The sequence below is a fragment of the Egretta garzetta genome, unplaced genomic scaffold (genome assembly GCF_000687185.1).
Source record: "Egretta garzetta isolate BGI_Z169 unplaced genomic scaffold, ASM68718v1 scaffold334, whole genome shotgun sequence".
Taxonomy (NCBI): domain Eukaryota; kingdom Metazoa; phylum Chordata; class Aves; order Pelecaniformes; family Ardeidae; genus Egretta; species Egretta garzetta.
The window spans coordinates 250,090-269,194 of NW_009259431.1; the positions used below are offsets into that span (position 1 = coordinate 250,090).

The 19,105-nt window shown below is 38.6% G+C and overlaps 1 protein-coding gene across 1 annotated transcript in view; it reads right to left on the reverse strand.

Annotated features, from left to right (window-relative positions):
• Positions 1-3,440: 3,440 nt before the first annotated feature.
• PSAT1 (phosphoserine aminotransferase 1) overlaps positions 3,441-19,105 on the reverse strand; it is a 19,433-nt gene continuing 3,768 nt past the window's right edge. Inside the window, exons 3-11 of the mRNA XM_035892656.1 lie at positions 18,852-18,929; positions 17,326-17,386; positions 16,372-16,441; positions 15,065-15,270; positions 13,274-13,446; positions 12,021-12,190; positions 8,382-8,510; positions 5,708-5,845; positions 3,441-5,094 (exon numbers count right to left, since the gene is read on the reverse strand). Coding sequence (XP_035748549.1) covers positions 4,989-5,094; positions 5,708-5,845; positions 8,382-8,510; positions 12,021-12,190; positions 13,274-13,446; positions 15,065-15,270; positions 16,372-16,441; positions 17,326-17,386; positions 18,852-18,929 — 1,131 coding nt within the window. The 3' untranslated portion in view covers positions 3,441-4,988. The remainder of the gene's footprint in view (positions 5,095-5,707; positions 5,846-8,381; positions 8,511-12,020; positions 12,191-13,273; positions 13,447-15,064; positions 15,271-16,371; positions 16,442-17,325; positions 17,387-18,851; positions 18,930-19,105) is intronic.

The window sequence follows — 19,105 nt, forward strand, 5'->3', positions numbered from 1 at the left end:
ATGGAGAATTTTGTTCATCTGCAGTTATTGTTACAACATGGACCGAGAAATTTACACATTGGGGGTACACTTTGTGCCTGTGCATGCAAAGCGAGAGTGCAGTTTCACCCTCACATTCAACTGACATACATAGGTGTGTTCTGCCAGGCTTCCCACTCTGGGCACGTTTTTGCTACATCACTTATGGGGATGTTAGTAGTCATGGAGCCACAAAACAAGCAGTACCCCTCCTGGATGAGGAGGGCAGGGTAGCAAGACAGAGGGGTACCTCTTAAAGTGACTCTAACTTGTACACCAATAGGTAAAATGGCTACTCCAGAATAACAACTTTATCTTGTATTATCCTCATTTTTCTCCTGTTTCTATTCGTCTCCTTTAGTTTTACAAAACTTAATTCCAAAGCCTCACAATATATCCCCCTATTCAGTGGCTGTCACCCAGCATTTACCTGGCACATTCTTCACCACTAACTTGGCCCAATGCTTCCTTCCTTCCAAAGTCTCAGAGCACATAGCTCTGCTGTCAGTGTCCATCACCCTTTCTCTTGCCATGCCACAGGACCCCTCACACCACCAGAGCAATGTCTTGTCTTACCTCAAACTACTTTGCATCACCAGCCAGGTTTAGGGAACTGAGGACACGCTTCCATGCCATACCAAGAAGGAGGAGTTACAGTTGAGGTGGCTGACTGAAATATCTCCACAGTCAAAACCTTTAATTTCAGTCCTGATAAAGGGGCCAGACCACTCAGAGTACTGGGACATCAGGTGAAGCACAAATCACAAGTGAGACGAGCACTAATACGTGCCTAGCGCTAAGGCAGGAGGTCTGTTTTCACAATAAAAATGTGTCCCAAAGAAGCATGATCAGGGCTGCCCTGGTAGGGAAGAAAAGCCACAAGCCAGTGTGACCCTACACTGCCAGGGCAGTGCCAGCCAGAACTAAGTTTTCCAGATTTCACAATTCTTTAGTTCTGGTTTGCCCAGCTACAAAACCTACCACCAGAGCTTGCAAGTTTCATACAGTCTATTTCAAGTCCAAAAACTACTGCTCACACTACAAAAAAATATTTATTCAGTTATACAGCAAGAAGTGTATGTTACTACCATCCCTAGTTTTATCAGTATGTCTCTCAGATGTCTTCAGTTTACATCATGGAACTAAAACAAATAATCATAGTCAATTTGTTCATTATATTAATGGTAGTTTCTCTTATAATAGTTTAGCAAATTTCAACCTTTCTCACATGATTTCTACATACCTTTCTTTGTAAAGAATCCATTTAGTAAAACACTCAATTTTTGCTTGTTATGCATAGTGCAAAGGTAGGAGATTGAGTTCAAATTTTCTAGTATTTCAAAAACTGTACAGCTTTTGTTTTTGTCACATCAAATACACATTTATTCCTTAGCTACTTAAGAAAAAAATAAATACATCTTCACAAGCTACCAGCTCTTCTATATATCTTCTTGCATCTCTTTGATCATGCTCCTCCAACCATTCAGTAACCCATCGGTAATTATAACTTCTTAGCTTCTTTAGCCTAAAAGGGACCAATTTATCAGACTGTCATGAATCCTGGTTTTAAATTACCAAGAGTCCAATTACCAACAGGAACAGGGATACCTCTTTCCAATTAAAGTGACTGATTTCATGTAAAACCCTGTAACATTTCACTTTTTAATTAGGTACATCCTTATCAAATATAAAGTTTCATCCTCATTTTATTTTCTACCCAGAAAATGAAATACAGCAAACATTAATAATACACCAATATAGTGCCAGACCTAATAATGCTTTCAGCATACTTTGACAACTTCTAATCCATCAATGTATAGTGTCTTTTATTCCTGTTTCATTCCAAACATTTACTTGAAAGTCAAGAATAGGCTTAAACTTTTTAAAGCCAAACATCCCTGGGTACTTCTAAAAATATTGAGCCAGTTACAAGTTGAAAAGAAACAGGATTAAACAAATAGGAAAAAATATGAAAATAGAGTATAGCTGGCATGGGGTCGGGACTGTCCACATGATATATTTTATCTCCACTAGAATTACTAGTTAAATAAGGATGTGGAAATCCATCCAGACTTTAATTCTTATGTAATTCTTTTGTGCCAGGCTTAGAGATGGTACCACAACTGCCATGGAAAAACCCCATCCTTGACAACTGACAGGAATCCCCCGGGACAGGGTACCTTCCTGGTCTACAGTTCTCACCTGGGCTTAAGCACTCCTCACTGTGCAGAGCAGGAGCAGAGGGAGTGCACAACCTCCTCTGCAGCTTCCTTTTTAGGTCAGGCCTGGGAAAGACTGTGGCCAACAACTTTCACTCTACAAACTGAAGAGAGTGCAAGCAACTGCTTTCATGAAGTGAAAGACAGAAGCTAGGCAATGCAACAGATGCAACTCACTAGAAGATGAAAGCACTGCTCATTGAAAAGAGCTCATCTTACAATTCCTTCTCTACATGCATAAACTCACATGAGACCAGTATTTTACTTCTATTTTTCAACACCTTTGAGTGACTCAGGAGTATTCATATCACAACAAGAAAAGCCCTACTTCCAAACACTGCAATTATTGACCCAGCTTGTAAGGCAAACAGACCCAGACTCTCAGTAACCTCTTGCTGAAATTCCTCCTGCTAATCTGACAAAGGGAAGTTGGATTTCTCTGTCCACCACAGCTCAATACCCTGATTACATCTTTCAGGGATGCCGCTTAGAAGGGTAGAACTGTTGCATTTACAAGTCTGAAACAAATTTCAAGTATGCCACATGCTCCAGTCTTCCCACCATTCCTGCACCCCCTCACATGATACTCTGTCAATCACTGCCTGCTAACGTAGTTTTCACTCTGCATTTCACTTTTACATTTTTTTTTTTTAACCTTTCTGGATAAAAAAAAAAAAGGCCCTTAACTGACAAGAAGTTAGGCACAATTCAGGTAAGCAACAAAGAGGTTCCCTGTTCAGTTCATGAATCAGCTGCATACAGCAGTGCAAGCTTTTTGTATTCACACATAAAAGTGTGCCTGCTAAGGGGAATGCAAGGCTATTATAAAATAGAAAGGTTTATTAACTTTTGGAAAGAGGGATAAGCCACAGCTACTGATGAAAACACATACACAAAATTTTAGAAAGTTAAAAAGCTTAATATGGAACCTGAATAAGATTTTCATTATTGGCAAGGCAAAAATCGTTCTCGAAGCTTTCTCATAGTAATACACTTGTTTCCATGCTAGTTGTAGGAAAGATATTTTCAGAAAGAAAACAAAACATAAATGAAGGAAGCTTGCTTTTTAGGGAAAAGGATGATACTGGAATCTAAAATTATAACACACATTATGCATGACTTCTCATCCTTCTGAAAGTGACAAAAACAAATGCTTCAGACACACTGGTACTTCACAGCATGCTGTGATTAAGCTTTATTTTCTTCACCCAATTTGTTTAATTACTTTGAGTTACACAAAGCTGACAAAAATCTCAGAAGAGTAGTCATAAAATGATGAGTTTTCAGATAAGAACGCAACTCAAATCCACCGACTTGCTGTGAGGTTCCACCATGAAAGGGACAGTTCATCATTAATAAATTGTTACAACTGTACCGGTAGATAAAAAAATCATAAAAACATAAAAATCAAAAAATCCCCAAAAGCGTTTGCAGTCTGAAACCAGCTGCAGTAACGCTAAACACTATGATACTAGCAGATAGCTTCTACATAAGTTAAAGCAGAAGGCTAGTGTCATTGGCAGTAAGTTCACAAGCTGAGAAAGAAAAGTAACACAAGGGTATTATAACAGAAGAACTTCTGAAGGTCTTTGCATAAGCACAGTTCCTTCTCTAGCCCAGAGTATCAGAGTCTGGAATAAGCCAGAAGGATCAATCAAGAAAGCTGGACAAGAAGTATGGTGTAGTGCCAGGAAAAGGCAAAGCAGCCAAGACTTGCATTTACTGCAGCTGAGCAAAGCCGCACATACAAAAGGCTGCAGAACTGAAGCAATGAAAAGGCAGAGGAAATACTGGAGCAATTAGAGAGGGAAAACATTTAAGAAGCTCCAGACAAGAAAGTCTGCTGTACTTTGGGCTAGGAAGCTAGTGCAGAGGAAGTTACAGATCCAGTGAGTGGAATACAGCAATCCAGTTTGGCACAAGTTTAACAAATTAAAAACAGATTTTTGGCAGGAACAAATATGCACATTCCAAAATAAGAATATAACATTAATAACCTAGATAAGTGTAATATACAAATGCATAGAGAAATAAACAACATCTTATAAATTGATTTAATTACAGACTCATGCATCTTAGCTTTAAACCTATAAATGATGATACGAAAAAAGGCCCAGTCCTACACAGACTTTAACCACAATGCTATGTGGTTCCATTGCTACATGGAACTGTTACGATAGTACTTCAAGTGTGGGAGCAGAAGTCTGAAGGCAAGGTCCTCAAGTTAGGAACACAGATATTAACTCCCAAATACTGCTGGTGGTGTGCTTCTGGAATGTATCTGATAAACCAACTAGATATCCTTAGAGAACACTTAACATTAGTTCTAGCTTCACTGTGCAGTAACAGAGTATTTGTAAAGCATTACAGAAAGCTTACGACAAATTTTGCCTCCTGAAGTTTCCTGAAAGCAAGGCATTGCTGAAGAAGTCATTTGGGATTATAAAGCAATAGCAGAGTCAGATCCATAGCATCTTACAACACTACTCAAGTTTTAACTACATATTAAGAATACAGTTTTGCAAATTTTGGAACCAGTCTTGATCAGTCTGGGGATCCTCAACTTCAGTGAAGCCAAGGCTGCCAAGCCAGTGCAAGACTGGGCCTCAACCCCATGCAGTTAACTAAAATAGCTACAGGAACTAAAATAAAATATATCTTTTGTGCTACAGCTGTGCAGTACCACAGTAACTTTTAAACAGTTTAGCTTTTATTTCATAGATGTGCAGCATGGCTCTAGTCCATGGCCATTTATGACTGATGTGTCTCCATGAAGCTTCTCATGAATGTTGCAAGCTTCTGGACGTCTTCTACCGTCACTGCATTATATAAAGAGGCACGGATTCCTCCCACAGATCTGAATTGAAAAGAGGAGAGAAGAAAAAAAAATAGAAAGGTTTTATAAATTCTAAAAAGAGACATTAATAAAATTCACAGACCCTTAAACATAATTCTACTCCAAAGGGATAAAATTCACATTTTGAAGAATTAAGTGTCGCTTCTCATTCACACAATGCAAGCCTGCAATCCAGAGAAACTCAGTATTTATTAGTTATTTACAGCTCCAACACTGTAGCCCTGTGACATCAAAAATCTTTTTTTAATCCCACAAACACTATGGATCATAGGAAGGAACTCTTGCAACCAGGTAGGCAAGCCACGTAATGAAAGGCTTTATACAGTGACAGAATCTGACCTCAAGAGTCACCTTCTTTGGCATTTGCACAGAGCCAGATTTATCAAATTGGAGAAGAAAGCAGACTTAAGGAGAAAGCTCTGAGCCCTGCCACAGCTAAGGAGTAGCTGAGCCACCAGCAGTCTCTGGTTACTCTCTCTAGACTGCTAAACCGATATGAGGAACAGCTTGTGAGTGAGAAAGGCTGGTAAGTCAACGCACAATGCCTGCTGCTGTATCGCTGTAGTTACAGTTTGTTCTTCACAGGAAAGATTCATCTGACTCCAGCACTTACCGATGCCCTTTCAGGGATATCATGTTAAGTTCCACAGCTTTCTCAAGAAATTTCTTTTCCAGCGCTTCATCACCCTTGATACTGCCAATACGGAAAGGGACATTCATTCTGCTTCGGTTCTTTTTCTCCACTGGACATCTAGAAAAGTTGCAGAACATAATGATTAATCCATTTGTGCTAAATTTACATTTTCAGCTAGGTACAATTTCAGGAAGTGAACAATCGCATCTGTTTAGCACCTAAGTAACTTCTCGATAATTTAAAAGAACAATACTTTCTGTGAAAGAAAGCAACCTTCCTTTTTTAACCAGGTATAACAACAGAAGCACTAAGTCAAAGGCTTATTAACACACCATACTCTAAATTGCCCCAGGGAAATGCACAGGAGGCTTGAGAACAGACCAATTTAAAGGAACATAACAAAACCCACCACTCCACCCACAATAGTCTCGGTTACATTCCCCAGGGTAAGTGAGGTTAGTCACAGTGAACTTCAACTAAGTCTCAAGCAGTTTCTTCCCTTTATCTTCAAAGACTGACACACTTATTTTTACTCAGCTAGTCACAAGCACTACCAGAATTCGGCTTGACTCAGCTAACAGAGCTAAAGAACATAGCATAAGGAAATTTCCATGGACATTACAGACGTCTGTTAGTAGTTTCAGTCCTCCTTCTACATTACTATTCAGAATCTTTAGCATCTCCAGTAGAAAAAGAGATATCTCTAGAACAAATCTTGCATTGCATACTTGGCCACAACATGTATGAGGTGTATCACAGCTCTGAATTCTTAAAGTTACCTTTGATCTAAAGTAGAAAATTCAAACTACATTTAAAGCAAAATTTCTCTTAAATTATTTTCTGAAGGTAAGAACAGGGGGGGAAAAAAAACTTCAATATTTTTCTTTAGTGCTTCTAGTTAAAGGAGATAGCCTCCAGATTTACTCCTTCCTAAGGCTGTGATGTAGATTCTTGCAGGGATTCATAAGGAATAGTTTTCCTCAAACTGCATGTCGATTTCATATCTATTATTACTCTATTTGACAAAGAAAGGGTATCATTCTTTTTCAGTCCCTCCCTTGCTCCTTTGTACAGATGTCCCCATTATGAAGAGAAAAAAGATAAATCGTAATATCTGCCTGTGCAAATTTTCTGCTTCAGGTGCAACCAGGAAAACACTCTTCAAAAAAAGGCCTATGCTTGTAAGCATTCCCATATTTGAATAAGTGTAGCTACGCTATAGTTTTTAGAAGATCCAGTTGCTATTGTGCAATGCCATGTAACCCAGTGCACAGCCTTTGGAAAGCAAACTGCAAATGGCACACAGCACTTTGTGGAAGAAAGTCTCCATTCACTAAGTGGCTTGTCACACTGCTCACCCAGTGACGCATGCCACAGATTAGGTGGCACATTTAAGCTGGGAAGGCAGCTTCAGATAAATCTTCCTTTTAGTCACAGATACAAAAAAAAAAATAAAACCCACAGTCTTAACTGTATTGCTTAGTAAAATGCGTAAGCTCAGCTAGCACAGCTTGCTTTGCCTTCCCAATTGAGTATTTACCATCCCATCTGCATTGCATTTCCCACTTACAGCCTTACAGACCAGCTTGCCAGAAACAGACTTCTATTTGTCACAAAGTGTTTTTTCAAGGCTTCATTTGCCTACTGAGGTTTATGAAAAACCCTCTGGATTTCAGCAGAGTAGGATTAAAATCCTGATCATGACAATGTTAGAGGCAATGCTGTTCTCATTAACTAAATGGATAAGCAGAATGTATTAAATATGATGAAGCTATAACCCTGCCAATTAAGGTTGCAAGCCAGCTTTAATTTAAAATCCAAATTTAATTTGCCCTACCCTAACTTTGACTTGAAAGTTAATTAGGTCCCAAAACTGTTGATGTTATACTGAAGGTAAAGGAAAATACTTTGCAGTTTCATAGTCAATTACTAGGTTTTGAGCTTGGTAAGTATTAGAATTATTCCAAATTACAACATCAGTTTTTAATTATATATTTTTGGGTCCTGTGAACTCAAAAATACCTTGCAACAATATGTAAAAATCAGAGGGTTAAATTTGCTTTGGAAAAAACCAAAGACAACTGAAGACAAAAAACTGTGCATAATGAAAATTTATTACGTTTTGACTACATCTAGGTGTGATCTTCCTCTTTCTATTTCAGAAAGTGCTTCAGAACTTCACAAAATTAGCTAATAAAAATGCTCAGCTTGATAGAGAGTCTTTGACTACTGAAAGAAATGGTAAGAAGACTATGCAAAAGTGGCCTCTACAGCTTGTTACAAGGCACTTTCTCTGCTTTGGCCTGTGTTTCCCCAAGAGATTCAGTGAGCATACAAACCAGAATCTGCATACCTGTTTTTTGTATACTCTTCTACTAGGCTCCTACATCTTTTTAAATTTAGAACATATGTTATTAACACAACTGAGCTACACGGGATAACTTGAAGTAACTTCCTACTGGAATAAAGACTCATCCATTTTAGTTATCAAGTGAATGGTTTACACAAATAATTCCTGTAGGATTCCTCAAAATTTCTGTATACACTGAAAAGGTAACTTTAAAAAATTGCTGCAGTCAGACTCTTGAAAATTACAAATACATTTGGCTCTGCAACAAATACTGAAGCCAAGGAGAAAAGCATAGCAACTTACACATAGAATCCATTAGATTTGTCTATAATATCGTAAATCATTCGTGATTTGATTAAACTAAGTTTATCCATAGCTGCAGCTCCGCCATTATTCTTTATCCATTCCAGTACCAATCCCATGATATAGATACTGCAAGAGGAAAGAACGTTTTTCAGTCAGATTATTTAAAAAAACAGAAAAGATAACAGTCCTGTTTAATAGTTCACAAAATGTTTCAGCAACAAAATGTTATGTTTGGTTTTAGAGTGCTTAAGATGAACAACTCAGTTTGGACTATTTTAAACATTATGACAATTCTAAGCAGGCAATGGGTTTTGGACACAGATGAAGTATCCTGAAATTCAAATGCTACACAAATCTGTTGGACCAAAGTTAATCCTTTGTACCACAGAAAGACAAATCCTTCAGGATTCCTGCAGGACTCCCAAGGACATCCCCAGACATGCCACATGGACTGCCAGTTCATTAACCACACAACTGCCTGTCAAGTCCTAGAAAGAGCCAGTTAAGGCAGAAGTTAGTAGCATCCACCCTGTGCAGCTGCTCTAGCAAAGATGCAGGGGTGAATCTCAAATGTCTGTACATTAACAATGCCAAAAGTCTAATTCCATTTTCACAAATGTTGAACAAAAAAACTATAGTCCCATTTCTGTCTAAAAAGATATACTTTCTAATACTTTCTCCCACATGAACAGTGAAGTTTGGCGAAACAAATAATGGTGTATTACATTTAATTATTTGTTACCATTCAAGTTCTAAGTAGAGATCTGGAAGCCTGCTGGCATCACATGGCTTGGGACCAAGTACTTCAATGCTAGTTACTAAGTGCAACATAAAAAAATCCCCCAGGCCTTTTGCCTTTGTGCTTTTGCTACAAAACCCAGCTTGTTCAAGTTCAGGCATTTCCCACGACTACAACACTTTGCATAATGAACTGTTCACAAGTTTTTATGGCATATTTCCAAAAAGTTTGCTTTTATTAATCCCTTCATTAAAGATTCCAAGGGAGTGCTCAGAGAATGTTACCCTACAAGTTTGCCTAACAAATCTAGGAGAAGCCTGTTTTAAACTTTGCTACTTCTAATTTCTCAGAGGATGCCAGCATCAAAATCTTTGAACACTGCAGAGATACTGCAGAATAACTGATGTTACAGATTGCCTTTTATACAAAGCACCTTATAGCTTTGAGAGCACACTCTTAACACATTTATGACAAATCCTCCACACTGGGGTAGTTGACAGCATGTTAAGTAAAGTATAGCCTAGCCCTTGCCAAATATACATGACCACATGCACCTCCTGCCCTCACTTCCTCGAGTGAAACTTCTTGTACAAGTAAGGTTTGAAGAAGTCAGCCTTAGAGTCATCCAAAAAACCCAGCTAGCTGAAAATTTTTCCTCCTTCCTCTATGTCTGTCAAAATAATGTTTCTGGAGCAATTTTAAGTGCAAAATAAACCCTTGGAGCTTGGAAATGAGATTTTTAATAGCAAATTAATTGTTAATTCCAGCAAAGCAGATTAGGGTCAAAAAGTCAAGCTCTGTAGCACCAAGAGGTTAAAGCCATTAGCATCACCTTAATTTAATTTAACATCCTGCTGAAGTAGCTTTTGCAAATTCAGTTAGTATTTCCTGCCTGTTTGCCAGCAAACCATTAGAGAGCGCAAGGAAAAGAGTAGAGAAAGAACTAAGCAGTTTTGCCAGTTCCTTACAAAAACTGGAGCAGGCATTTAGAGCCAAGCCAAACAGATGTGCACCCTGCCAACATTTCAGTCTATGTTACATTCTGGATTCTGGAGTGTACTCCAATGTGGGACTCTAGCGTGAAGTGAAATCTGGCAAGACCATGATCAGAAAGGAGAAAGACTATTAGTACAACTTTATTTTTTGCTCCCTTCATCTCCCACTACCCTGTTAGATCCCGAGTTACAGCTAAAGCAGCACTTTCTTTACAGAAGTTCTTTGCAGTGGATAAAATAAAGCTGCAGAATGTAATTTGTTTTGCTTTTCAAACAGGGGAGGAACAGTGATCAATGCTGAGATTAAGTAGAACTTTGTTTTTTCAAATGGAAATAGCTTTGTACTTGGAAAACATGAATGGCTGGATTTAAAACCTGGCATGTGCAAGTACAGTGTCCAAACCAGTATGTGTGACTTGGCAGTCAGGAAAATAATCGATCATGAAATAGAAGCTTTACCAATCAGGGGGGTGGAGGATAAAGACACACATACTGCCCGTGTTACAAAGCTACACTCAGAAAGATGACAAAAATCTGGAAACATTGTAAGGTTAAATCTCTTCTTAGACACCAGCCCTAAGGATGCTCAGTGAACTCAGCCGAGGGGCAGGCTGGCTGACTGCAAGAATACATCATTACAGCACTGCATGCTCTACAGTATGCATACTCCTTGGGAAAACTAGTTGGGCACTGTAAAGACTGGAATAAACATATGCTCGCAAGATTTACTGTTCTTTTGATAAATTAAGATAACTGTCTCTGTGTCATTGCAATAGCACACCCCACAGTGAGAATCAGGAGATTCAGAGATGTAATTAAGATCACTGAAAGGTCTACTGAATTTAAGTAAGCAATGGCATTAAGGCAGGCTTTATACACAGGAATGACTGTACTTTAGGCCCATACAGTACATTTGGTATCTGTTGGACATCATTAGGCAACTTACATTTGCCAAATCTGGCATGTATGAAAAAGCTGTAAGAGCTGATATTAAACATCAAAAATACAAGACTGCATTATCAAATTATCTGAATCAAAAGGAAACCTTAACTTTAAAAGTCAAGATCATTCTTTTCCAAGTAATTAAAAAAGCTTCTGGAAAAAAAGGATACCTGGATTGAAGATTCTTTTTTAAATTAATCATTTTAGTGGACATTGGTATAAAAGTGCTCCAGATTAGGAACAGGTAGATACTACTGGCTCAATACCTAAATATTCCAGTAACAAAGGATCATTTCATTAGCTATCAGAAGCTAGGAGATAGTAATTTTAAAAGAGCAAGCTGTAGTACATGCCAATTTTATGATCTTGGTTGCTAGCAATGATTATTAAGCTAGATCAATTTTATTTTTGGATGTCAAGTCAAACACTGAGGTGATAAAGAAATATGGGAAGTTGTAATAGAGAATAAAGCAAAGACTAAAAATTACTTTAAAAAAATATTTTACAGGGATAGGAATCTGGAAGTTCAAATGCTGAGAACAACCTCAGGAAGAAATTAAATCAAATCTATACTGAGCATTCAAGTAGTAAGCCTAAGTGCCAAATTGCCTACTTGCAATGATAGAAGCATCACCACTGAATTGACTAGAGTTCTATTTGTGTAAGTCAGAATTGGATCCTGAAACTTCTACAATGGAATTATGACACACAATAATTAATTCTAAAAGTTTCTAGAAGTACTATGTCCTGCGTGGTTGAGTCCCACTAGGCAACATCAAAGCCTATCACAGTCATGTGGCTGGACGCTTCCCATGTTTTCACTGGAATCATGTGAAACACTCAAACGTATCCGTGACTTTAAGGCAAATACTCACGTTCTGAAACTTTTCTCGATAAGAGCAGCAGATGGCAGTGCAGTGGCTTTCTGAATAAGAGATACTAAATAGAAGGGTAAGTTACCTGTAGCATGGGGGAGTGTTATACAAAGAGCCATTCATCACTTGTGTTTTGTAATCCAGTACTACAGGGCATTCTTTCAGTGCAAATCCCAGCAAGTCCTCACGTACTATTACAACAGTAACTCCAGCACAGCCAACATTCTTCTGAGCACCAGCAAAAATCACACCAAACTTTAACAGAAAGAAGAAAAGAAGGAGTTGCTACATTCATTGACTTGCAGATCTTATAGCAGAGTAAAATGCCAGTATCATTATACAACAGGCATACAACTCAGCTGAACAACTTGGAGAACATGTTGACAATGAGCAAGTTGTAGGTCAAAGAAGAGTTAGGAGGAGTTCTAATTTCAAAGTGCACTTACACCTACAGTTGTTATCTTGTGTATGTCTATTATCAGAACCTTGTATCTCCATTCAACTGATGAAGATCATCGCAGTAGATTTCCCAATGATTTGCTAAATATTTATTTAGTAGCCACAAGTAATTCTCAAGGTATCCTGTCCCCATTTCACACTACTCCAAACAAGTTTACTAAAAATAAATTCATACATAGATCACAGTATTTTCAACCGATCTGGTATTTCAGAACGGGCATCATATAATCCATCTATTCACAGAGGCAGATGAGGAAGAGCCAAGATGAATGCACTAACAACTGCCCCTTCTATTTGCTACACACAGGTAAGAACAGTCAAACACGCTACTTCACTAGTCAGTAACTCTTCCCACTCTTAACACACTTTACAAACAGGTAAACATAAGCAAGTACTATGTTCTGCCTCGGTATTATCTTTGGAACAGGCACAGTAATTGTGAGGCACAGGAAGCTTTAGCAGCGTAAAAGGGGTTACATGTTTTCCATGTAAGAGGCAGGATCCAAAATTCTGATTCACAGTACGCCACTATAGCCATATAAACTATCTATCTACAGCTTAAATATGATTCAGAAGATACCTTTTCAGCTACAGCATCACTGAAGACCACACAGTAGACAAGTAATCTTGGACAGCTATCAACATGAACAATTTCAACGTAAGTTCAGTATCTTTTTACCGAGAAAAAGTATGACAGACACTGAAACCTCAGACTTTCAATTTTAACATTTGTATCCACCATCAGATACCAAATTAACAAAGCATGATTTCCTTAATTTCACTGCTCAGAATCTCTGGCCATCCAGTCATTTTAAAGTGCCTAATTATACGTATTCAAGTTTGAAATGCTTTGTGCATCCACTGTGTCCAATACTGTACCTTGGAAACATCCACGGGTCTGGACAGGAAGTTTGATGACATATCACAAACCAAGACTGCTCCTTTGACATCGGGTACAAAGTCAAACTCCACACCATGAACAGTCTCGTTAGCACAGTAATAGATGTAAGATGCATCTGGATTAAGATTCCAAGTGCTTGGGTCGGGAATGTCTTGAGACAGACAAAAAAAGAAAACCAAAGGTCACTGGAGACAAGTAATTTTCCTGGCATGCAAGTTTACTTGAACACGAGATTCCAGTGCAAACCCAGAACAATTTTGCAGTATAAAATTTTAATTATCTTGTTACCAGGAAGATACAATTGATCTGCAAAGGAAATACACTAGTGCATTCCTAAAATTCTGTGGTGAACCATCATTAAGCTGGCAAGCACTCTCCTGGTTTTCAGCCTTTATTCCTCAAGGAATTTTCATCAGGTTTGCAGTCCCAGGCTACAGACTACTGCCCTAGGGATCCAAAACAGCATTTCAGAGGAATTCAGGCACTGGGTCCAAGAATCCTCCCGATGCCTTTGGAACCACTGAAGCATCTAAATTCTCACTGGCAAAGTTCTCTAAAGCTGTGTTTCTGTGCATCACCAGAAGTGTTTCAGTCTTGCCCATGCTGAACACAAAGTTATCTACCTACCTACCTCCCATTTAAGCTTTGCAACTGATTTGCAAAACTAAGATTTCCTCTGTCAACAGGCAACATCAGGCATGCCCTGACAGCACAGAACAGGTTTTGCACAGAACAAATGGTTGCTCTTCCTTTCTTCTCTCCTCCAAAATATGAAGGGGAAGAAGTGTTGCTGTTGCCTCCACCATTATTTACTGCCTCTCCCCTTATCTACACCTGCCAAATGGTGAATACACTCCCCTGGACTGGGAAGTTGTAGGTTCAATTCCTTGCTGTGCCTCAGAGGATATAGACTTGTCTTACAAGTTAGTGCCCTAATCACCAGTTAATGTATTAAATCATATGGGGACATTCTTTGTCTTCCCTGCTGCCACCCTTCACAGTTCAAATGCTATAATCTGGACTTGACAGAAGAAAAGCAAGCATAATTGTCATGAGTAGAAACCAGACTCAGGTGTCCCTGCTCCAAGAATTATTTATGTATATCCAGTGACAAATTACACACTTAAAATGTTCTTGAAACAGACTCTCTCATAAAAATTCCCAATGCCACAATTACAATTAACCTTTTTCTTCCTTTTACACAGGTTATGTCACACCCAGTAACAAGCTTCAAGAGGAGGAGTTGAAAACACCTCTTCTATTCCAGAGCCAACTGCCTGTTATGACACATGGGTGGGGAAGATAAGTATTTGGGAACCCTTGAAAGAATACAGGTCTCCAGCCTCCTGGGCCAACAAGGTTAAGATTCCAGACATGCTTCTAAATTTCAGAGCAATCTCATTATTGAATGTACCTGAAATACCTCGCAATATCCCTGCAAATAGCTTAGGAACATAGTTAAATAACAAAAGGAAGAAGTCAAACAGCCCAGACCACTTCCCTACCGATACACATTTGTTTCTTGCCAGTTATTTTCTGGGATCTGCTCAGCCTAGTTCCACAATTCTTTTCTGCTGCAGACTGTTAAATCATCTAACAGATCTCCCAGTGATGAACACTGGGAGATGCAGCAGGCAATCTTCTGAGTGCTGGGCAGTCAACTCAGTAACTAGTTAACATTCAGTAACCCAATAGGCAAGTTGAACAAATTTTTTAGAGTGATTCAAAAAGCTAAGCATTCACATAGATGAATGTAATCATCAACTTACGTGTATAGGTTCCTAGTTTTGGATGAACGATATTCACTTTGGCATACTTCTCTGCTTCTTTAGCTGCTTTTGCTGACCAAGCTCCAGTAACCACATAATCTGCACATCTTCCCTCCTTTAAAGCGATAAGATTAAGTGGGACAGCACTGAACTGACCAGATCCACCTCCTTGGAGGAAAATAACTTTGTAGTTTTCTGGTATATTTCTGCATGCAAGAAACAACCATTTGTATTATTCCCAGAAGACACAGGATGCATACCACTTGATATTATGCATTTAACAGCAGCAGAGGAAGAACATTGTCATTTTAGAAGACTCTTTGCCAAGACGTTAGACCAAATCCCATTAACTTACCCTAGCACTGGTTGTGAGTAAGAACTTAAGTATTAAGAGTAATGCTATACATTTTTAGTGATAAAAATTTGCTGAAAACAAGGGTTTTTTTTTTCCCCCGCTTGGATAGCATTAAACAAATTCACTCCTGAGTAGCTCTACTATCATAGTACACCCAAACTTGAAAGATATTGTAGCAGAATTAATGCTCACTTGTAATTTTGTTTCATGGATTTTCTTTCAGGCTAAGGACTTCATACCAAAGTGCTCACAGTAGAACTCAGCTTTGAGACCCTTCAGTTTGCAAGTGCAACTGTACAGTAAATTGTACTTGCAGAGCAAGTGCCATAAGGAGTTATTCATACAGCCACAAAAATTACTTCTTCAAATTACTCATTAAAACCCCTCTGTCAATAATTCTGACTGTGACTGAGTCAAGCTTTTATATGAAATGACCACTGTTATTAACTACTATGAGAACATTCATTCTAATACACAATATATTTATTTCAAACTTTTAAAAATGTGTCACACCAAATAGGAAAAGGGCTTCTGGATCAGTGATTTTAAAACACATGCATAGAGCTTATGTTAGTAAAAAATCAGACTGAAGAGTAATGTGTACCACTAGAGAACTATTTTCTATTGTTCCCATTTATTTCTCGAAGGAAGGTGCTGCCCTTCATGAAATCTATGAAGGTGACAAAAGTTAAAATTTCAGAAGTCAACTAGTCGGTGTACTGTAGACACATAAAGCATCTTAATCTAATAAAAGCCCTTTGTCACATTCAAATAAATCTGCATCAGACAAACAGAAGACCAATGTCCTCTCCAAGACTATTATATCAGACAGAGTATCTAAAAAAACCCACCACAAAAACAGGTGCTTTCAAGGAAAGGTCTCCACAGTAGTCATTATTGGTGCAACTAGCACAAGCATAAAGCAAAAACAAGAGGGAAATAATTCACTTACAGCAATTCACGCATGAGATTTTCAGCTGTATTTAAAATTTTTGTGAAATCTGCAGTCCGATGGCTCATTTCTTTGGTGGAAAGAAAAGAAAAAATAACACGAAACAAAATGAGATTTAAAAGTTGTGTTAAGCTTTAAGTCTTTTATATTACAGACCCCAAATGCCCGAAGGCTACCATTCCTAATTCCAACTATTTTTTTTTTTTTTGCTGAGCCTTCCTAACTACCCACACAAGCCTTACACCTCCAGTCTTGTCCGGATCCAGGCAAATCCAGTCCATTCACATTTGGCATCCACATGACCTTACTACCCCCCAGGAACAGCTACATCTGTGTGAAAAAATACTCCCTAGAAAGGTGTAAGTTTTCCTCACTCTAAGAATGTTCTCTGCTTCTAATGCTGTAGCAAGTATAGAGTATGGTGTGGTGGTTTGTCTTGTTCTTTCAGTTTTAACAAAGCTCCTTCATGCAGTAATCCTAATTAAACATTAAGGACACTTTATCGAAATCCCTTTTATTAAATCCATGTTCTTTCTTCCATCTGTAACAGAGTACAATTTAAACATTAATCCCAATCCTGCAGAGGCTCTTGCACATTCTGCTTTTAGCAACCAACAGTTTCACAGGACTAGCAAAATGCTGACCATCTTCTTGCATAAAGCTTTTGTGCAACTGGAGCTGAAAAGCCAGCCAGCTACTCATATGTCACAGAAGATACCTCCTCCTTAAGACAGGATGGCCTTCCTAATAGGAAGGATGTTATACATCAAAGACATGTGAATTCTTTTGCCACATAATACACAAAAGTATGAAAAAGTATGCTGGTAACGTGTATGTCCAGGGAATAAGGTATTAGAAAAGAAAAGGAAGTGAAATATCAAGTTCAAAAGCTCTTATTAAACAATTTGGTTAAACATCAACATTTTGAAAAATGTAGAATATTTAAAGTCTTACCAAGAACGCTTATACCAAGTCCTTTGTAGTCCACCAATTCTTTCTGTGCTTCTAGCAATACCTAACAAAAGAAAAAATCCACAAATAAATTAAGAGAATTTTCTGCTATCTGGATTCACTGATGCATCATGCATATGCCAGCTCCTCTGTATTGCAATAAATGTGAGGTGAAATTAACAGAAGTATTGTCACCAATATAATTTAGTTGTATCTAGTAGGTGAACACTTTTCATAAGACAGCATAATTAAATCATATGCTTGTTGTGGAGACCATGTTTTAAGTTATTATTTTAACAGCTACATTTCCAGATCTCAGAATGATTTCCATGAGTTGGACAAAACTCCCATTCGAGCAGATTCTTGTGTGAGAGCCGGAGCATTCTTTGTTCCTCCTAAAGGAAGCAGGAGGAGAAGGAGCCCCAGAAGAAAAGCCACCAAAACAAATGCCTAATGCATGCACCCCACGATCTGCCAAAAACCCACAAGCTCTGGACAGTTGCAAGAACAAGAAATCCACCTTGCAACAGGGTATCTGCATGGCCTGCCAACTGTAACAGCTGGTCACCAAGAGGTCAACCAGAAACAACTGTGCTGCTTTTGATGTTAGAGATTATGAAGTTTTAGCCACCATGTTTCATGTGCAAACTTACTCATGCCAGAGAAAAAAAAGAAAAAAAAAAAAAGAAGTCAAAGGGCAAAGGGAACACACAGACTATTAGAAAGTCCTTGTTAAACTGTTTGATGAAGTCCAATTCTGTTAGTAGCATTCTTTATCTGACAATCTGCACATGCCTTACAGTAGACCTTATGATATGCCTTATAATAGCCATGAAGAGCTCTGTCCACCTTCTTGCTTCAGTGAATCTGAGCACTTCATTCGTGGCATCAGCTGGCAATGAAAGTGAAACAATTGAGGTGATACAGTAGTCCGTTTAAGAGTACTGCATTTTCAAGAGGGGAAACCAAATTAATAATAGCGAGTTCAGCTATGCTCTCCTCAAACCCTAAACCCAGTTCTCAGTACTCTCTGTTGGAGAGTTTGATACTGCAGCACTTCTAATAAGAGCCCCTTTTGGAGCCAAGGGTTCAAGACAGCACAACAAATTTCTTTGCTCATAATCTACAAAGGATATTTGCATAAGAAGAGAGAGGGGGGGAAAAAAAAAAAAAAGCTGTTGTATGGCAAATTTATTTACCTAAAGAAAATTGTTAAAGAAATAGCACATGAAATAATGAATAAAACTGTGAAGAAACCTAAGAGAAGAACAAAAGATTTCCACAATATATAACTCTTAGGTTGAAAGTCAGATGTGCACAATCTGGCAGCAACCACCCCCTCTCCATACGTAACCGGGTAATCTATGGCTGCTGATGCAACTTTCCAGAGGGTTGAGTCTATGCTAGGCTCATCATAATTTTTTTTTTTTTTTTAATAAGGACTTACTTTTCAGGGAATTATCATGTTATTTACCAGCTGAACAAATAACATACCCAGCGCAGCTACCCTTGTGCACCTGAGGACTTACTTTCCCGTCCCCAAACCGAGAGCCCTCGACGAACGACCGTATGGTCGGACTCAGAAAAAACCTCTTGGGAGAGCAATCCTAAAACCGCATTAGGGTGCGCTTCCAAAAAACTCCCCGAACTCACCGGGGCAATTAACTGGGTGGGGAGGGGGAGAAGAAACGGGGCTTCGCTGCCAGGCGGGTAATTATTTTTTGTTACGGTTTCCGCAGGCTTCCCCCGACCTGGCTTCGCGGCCGGAGCCCGCGGCGAGGCG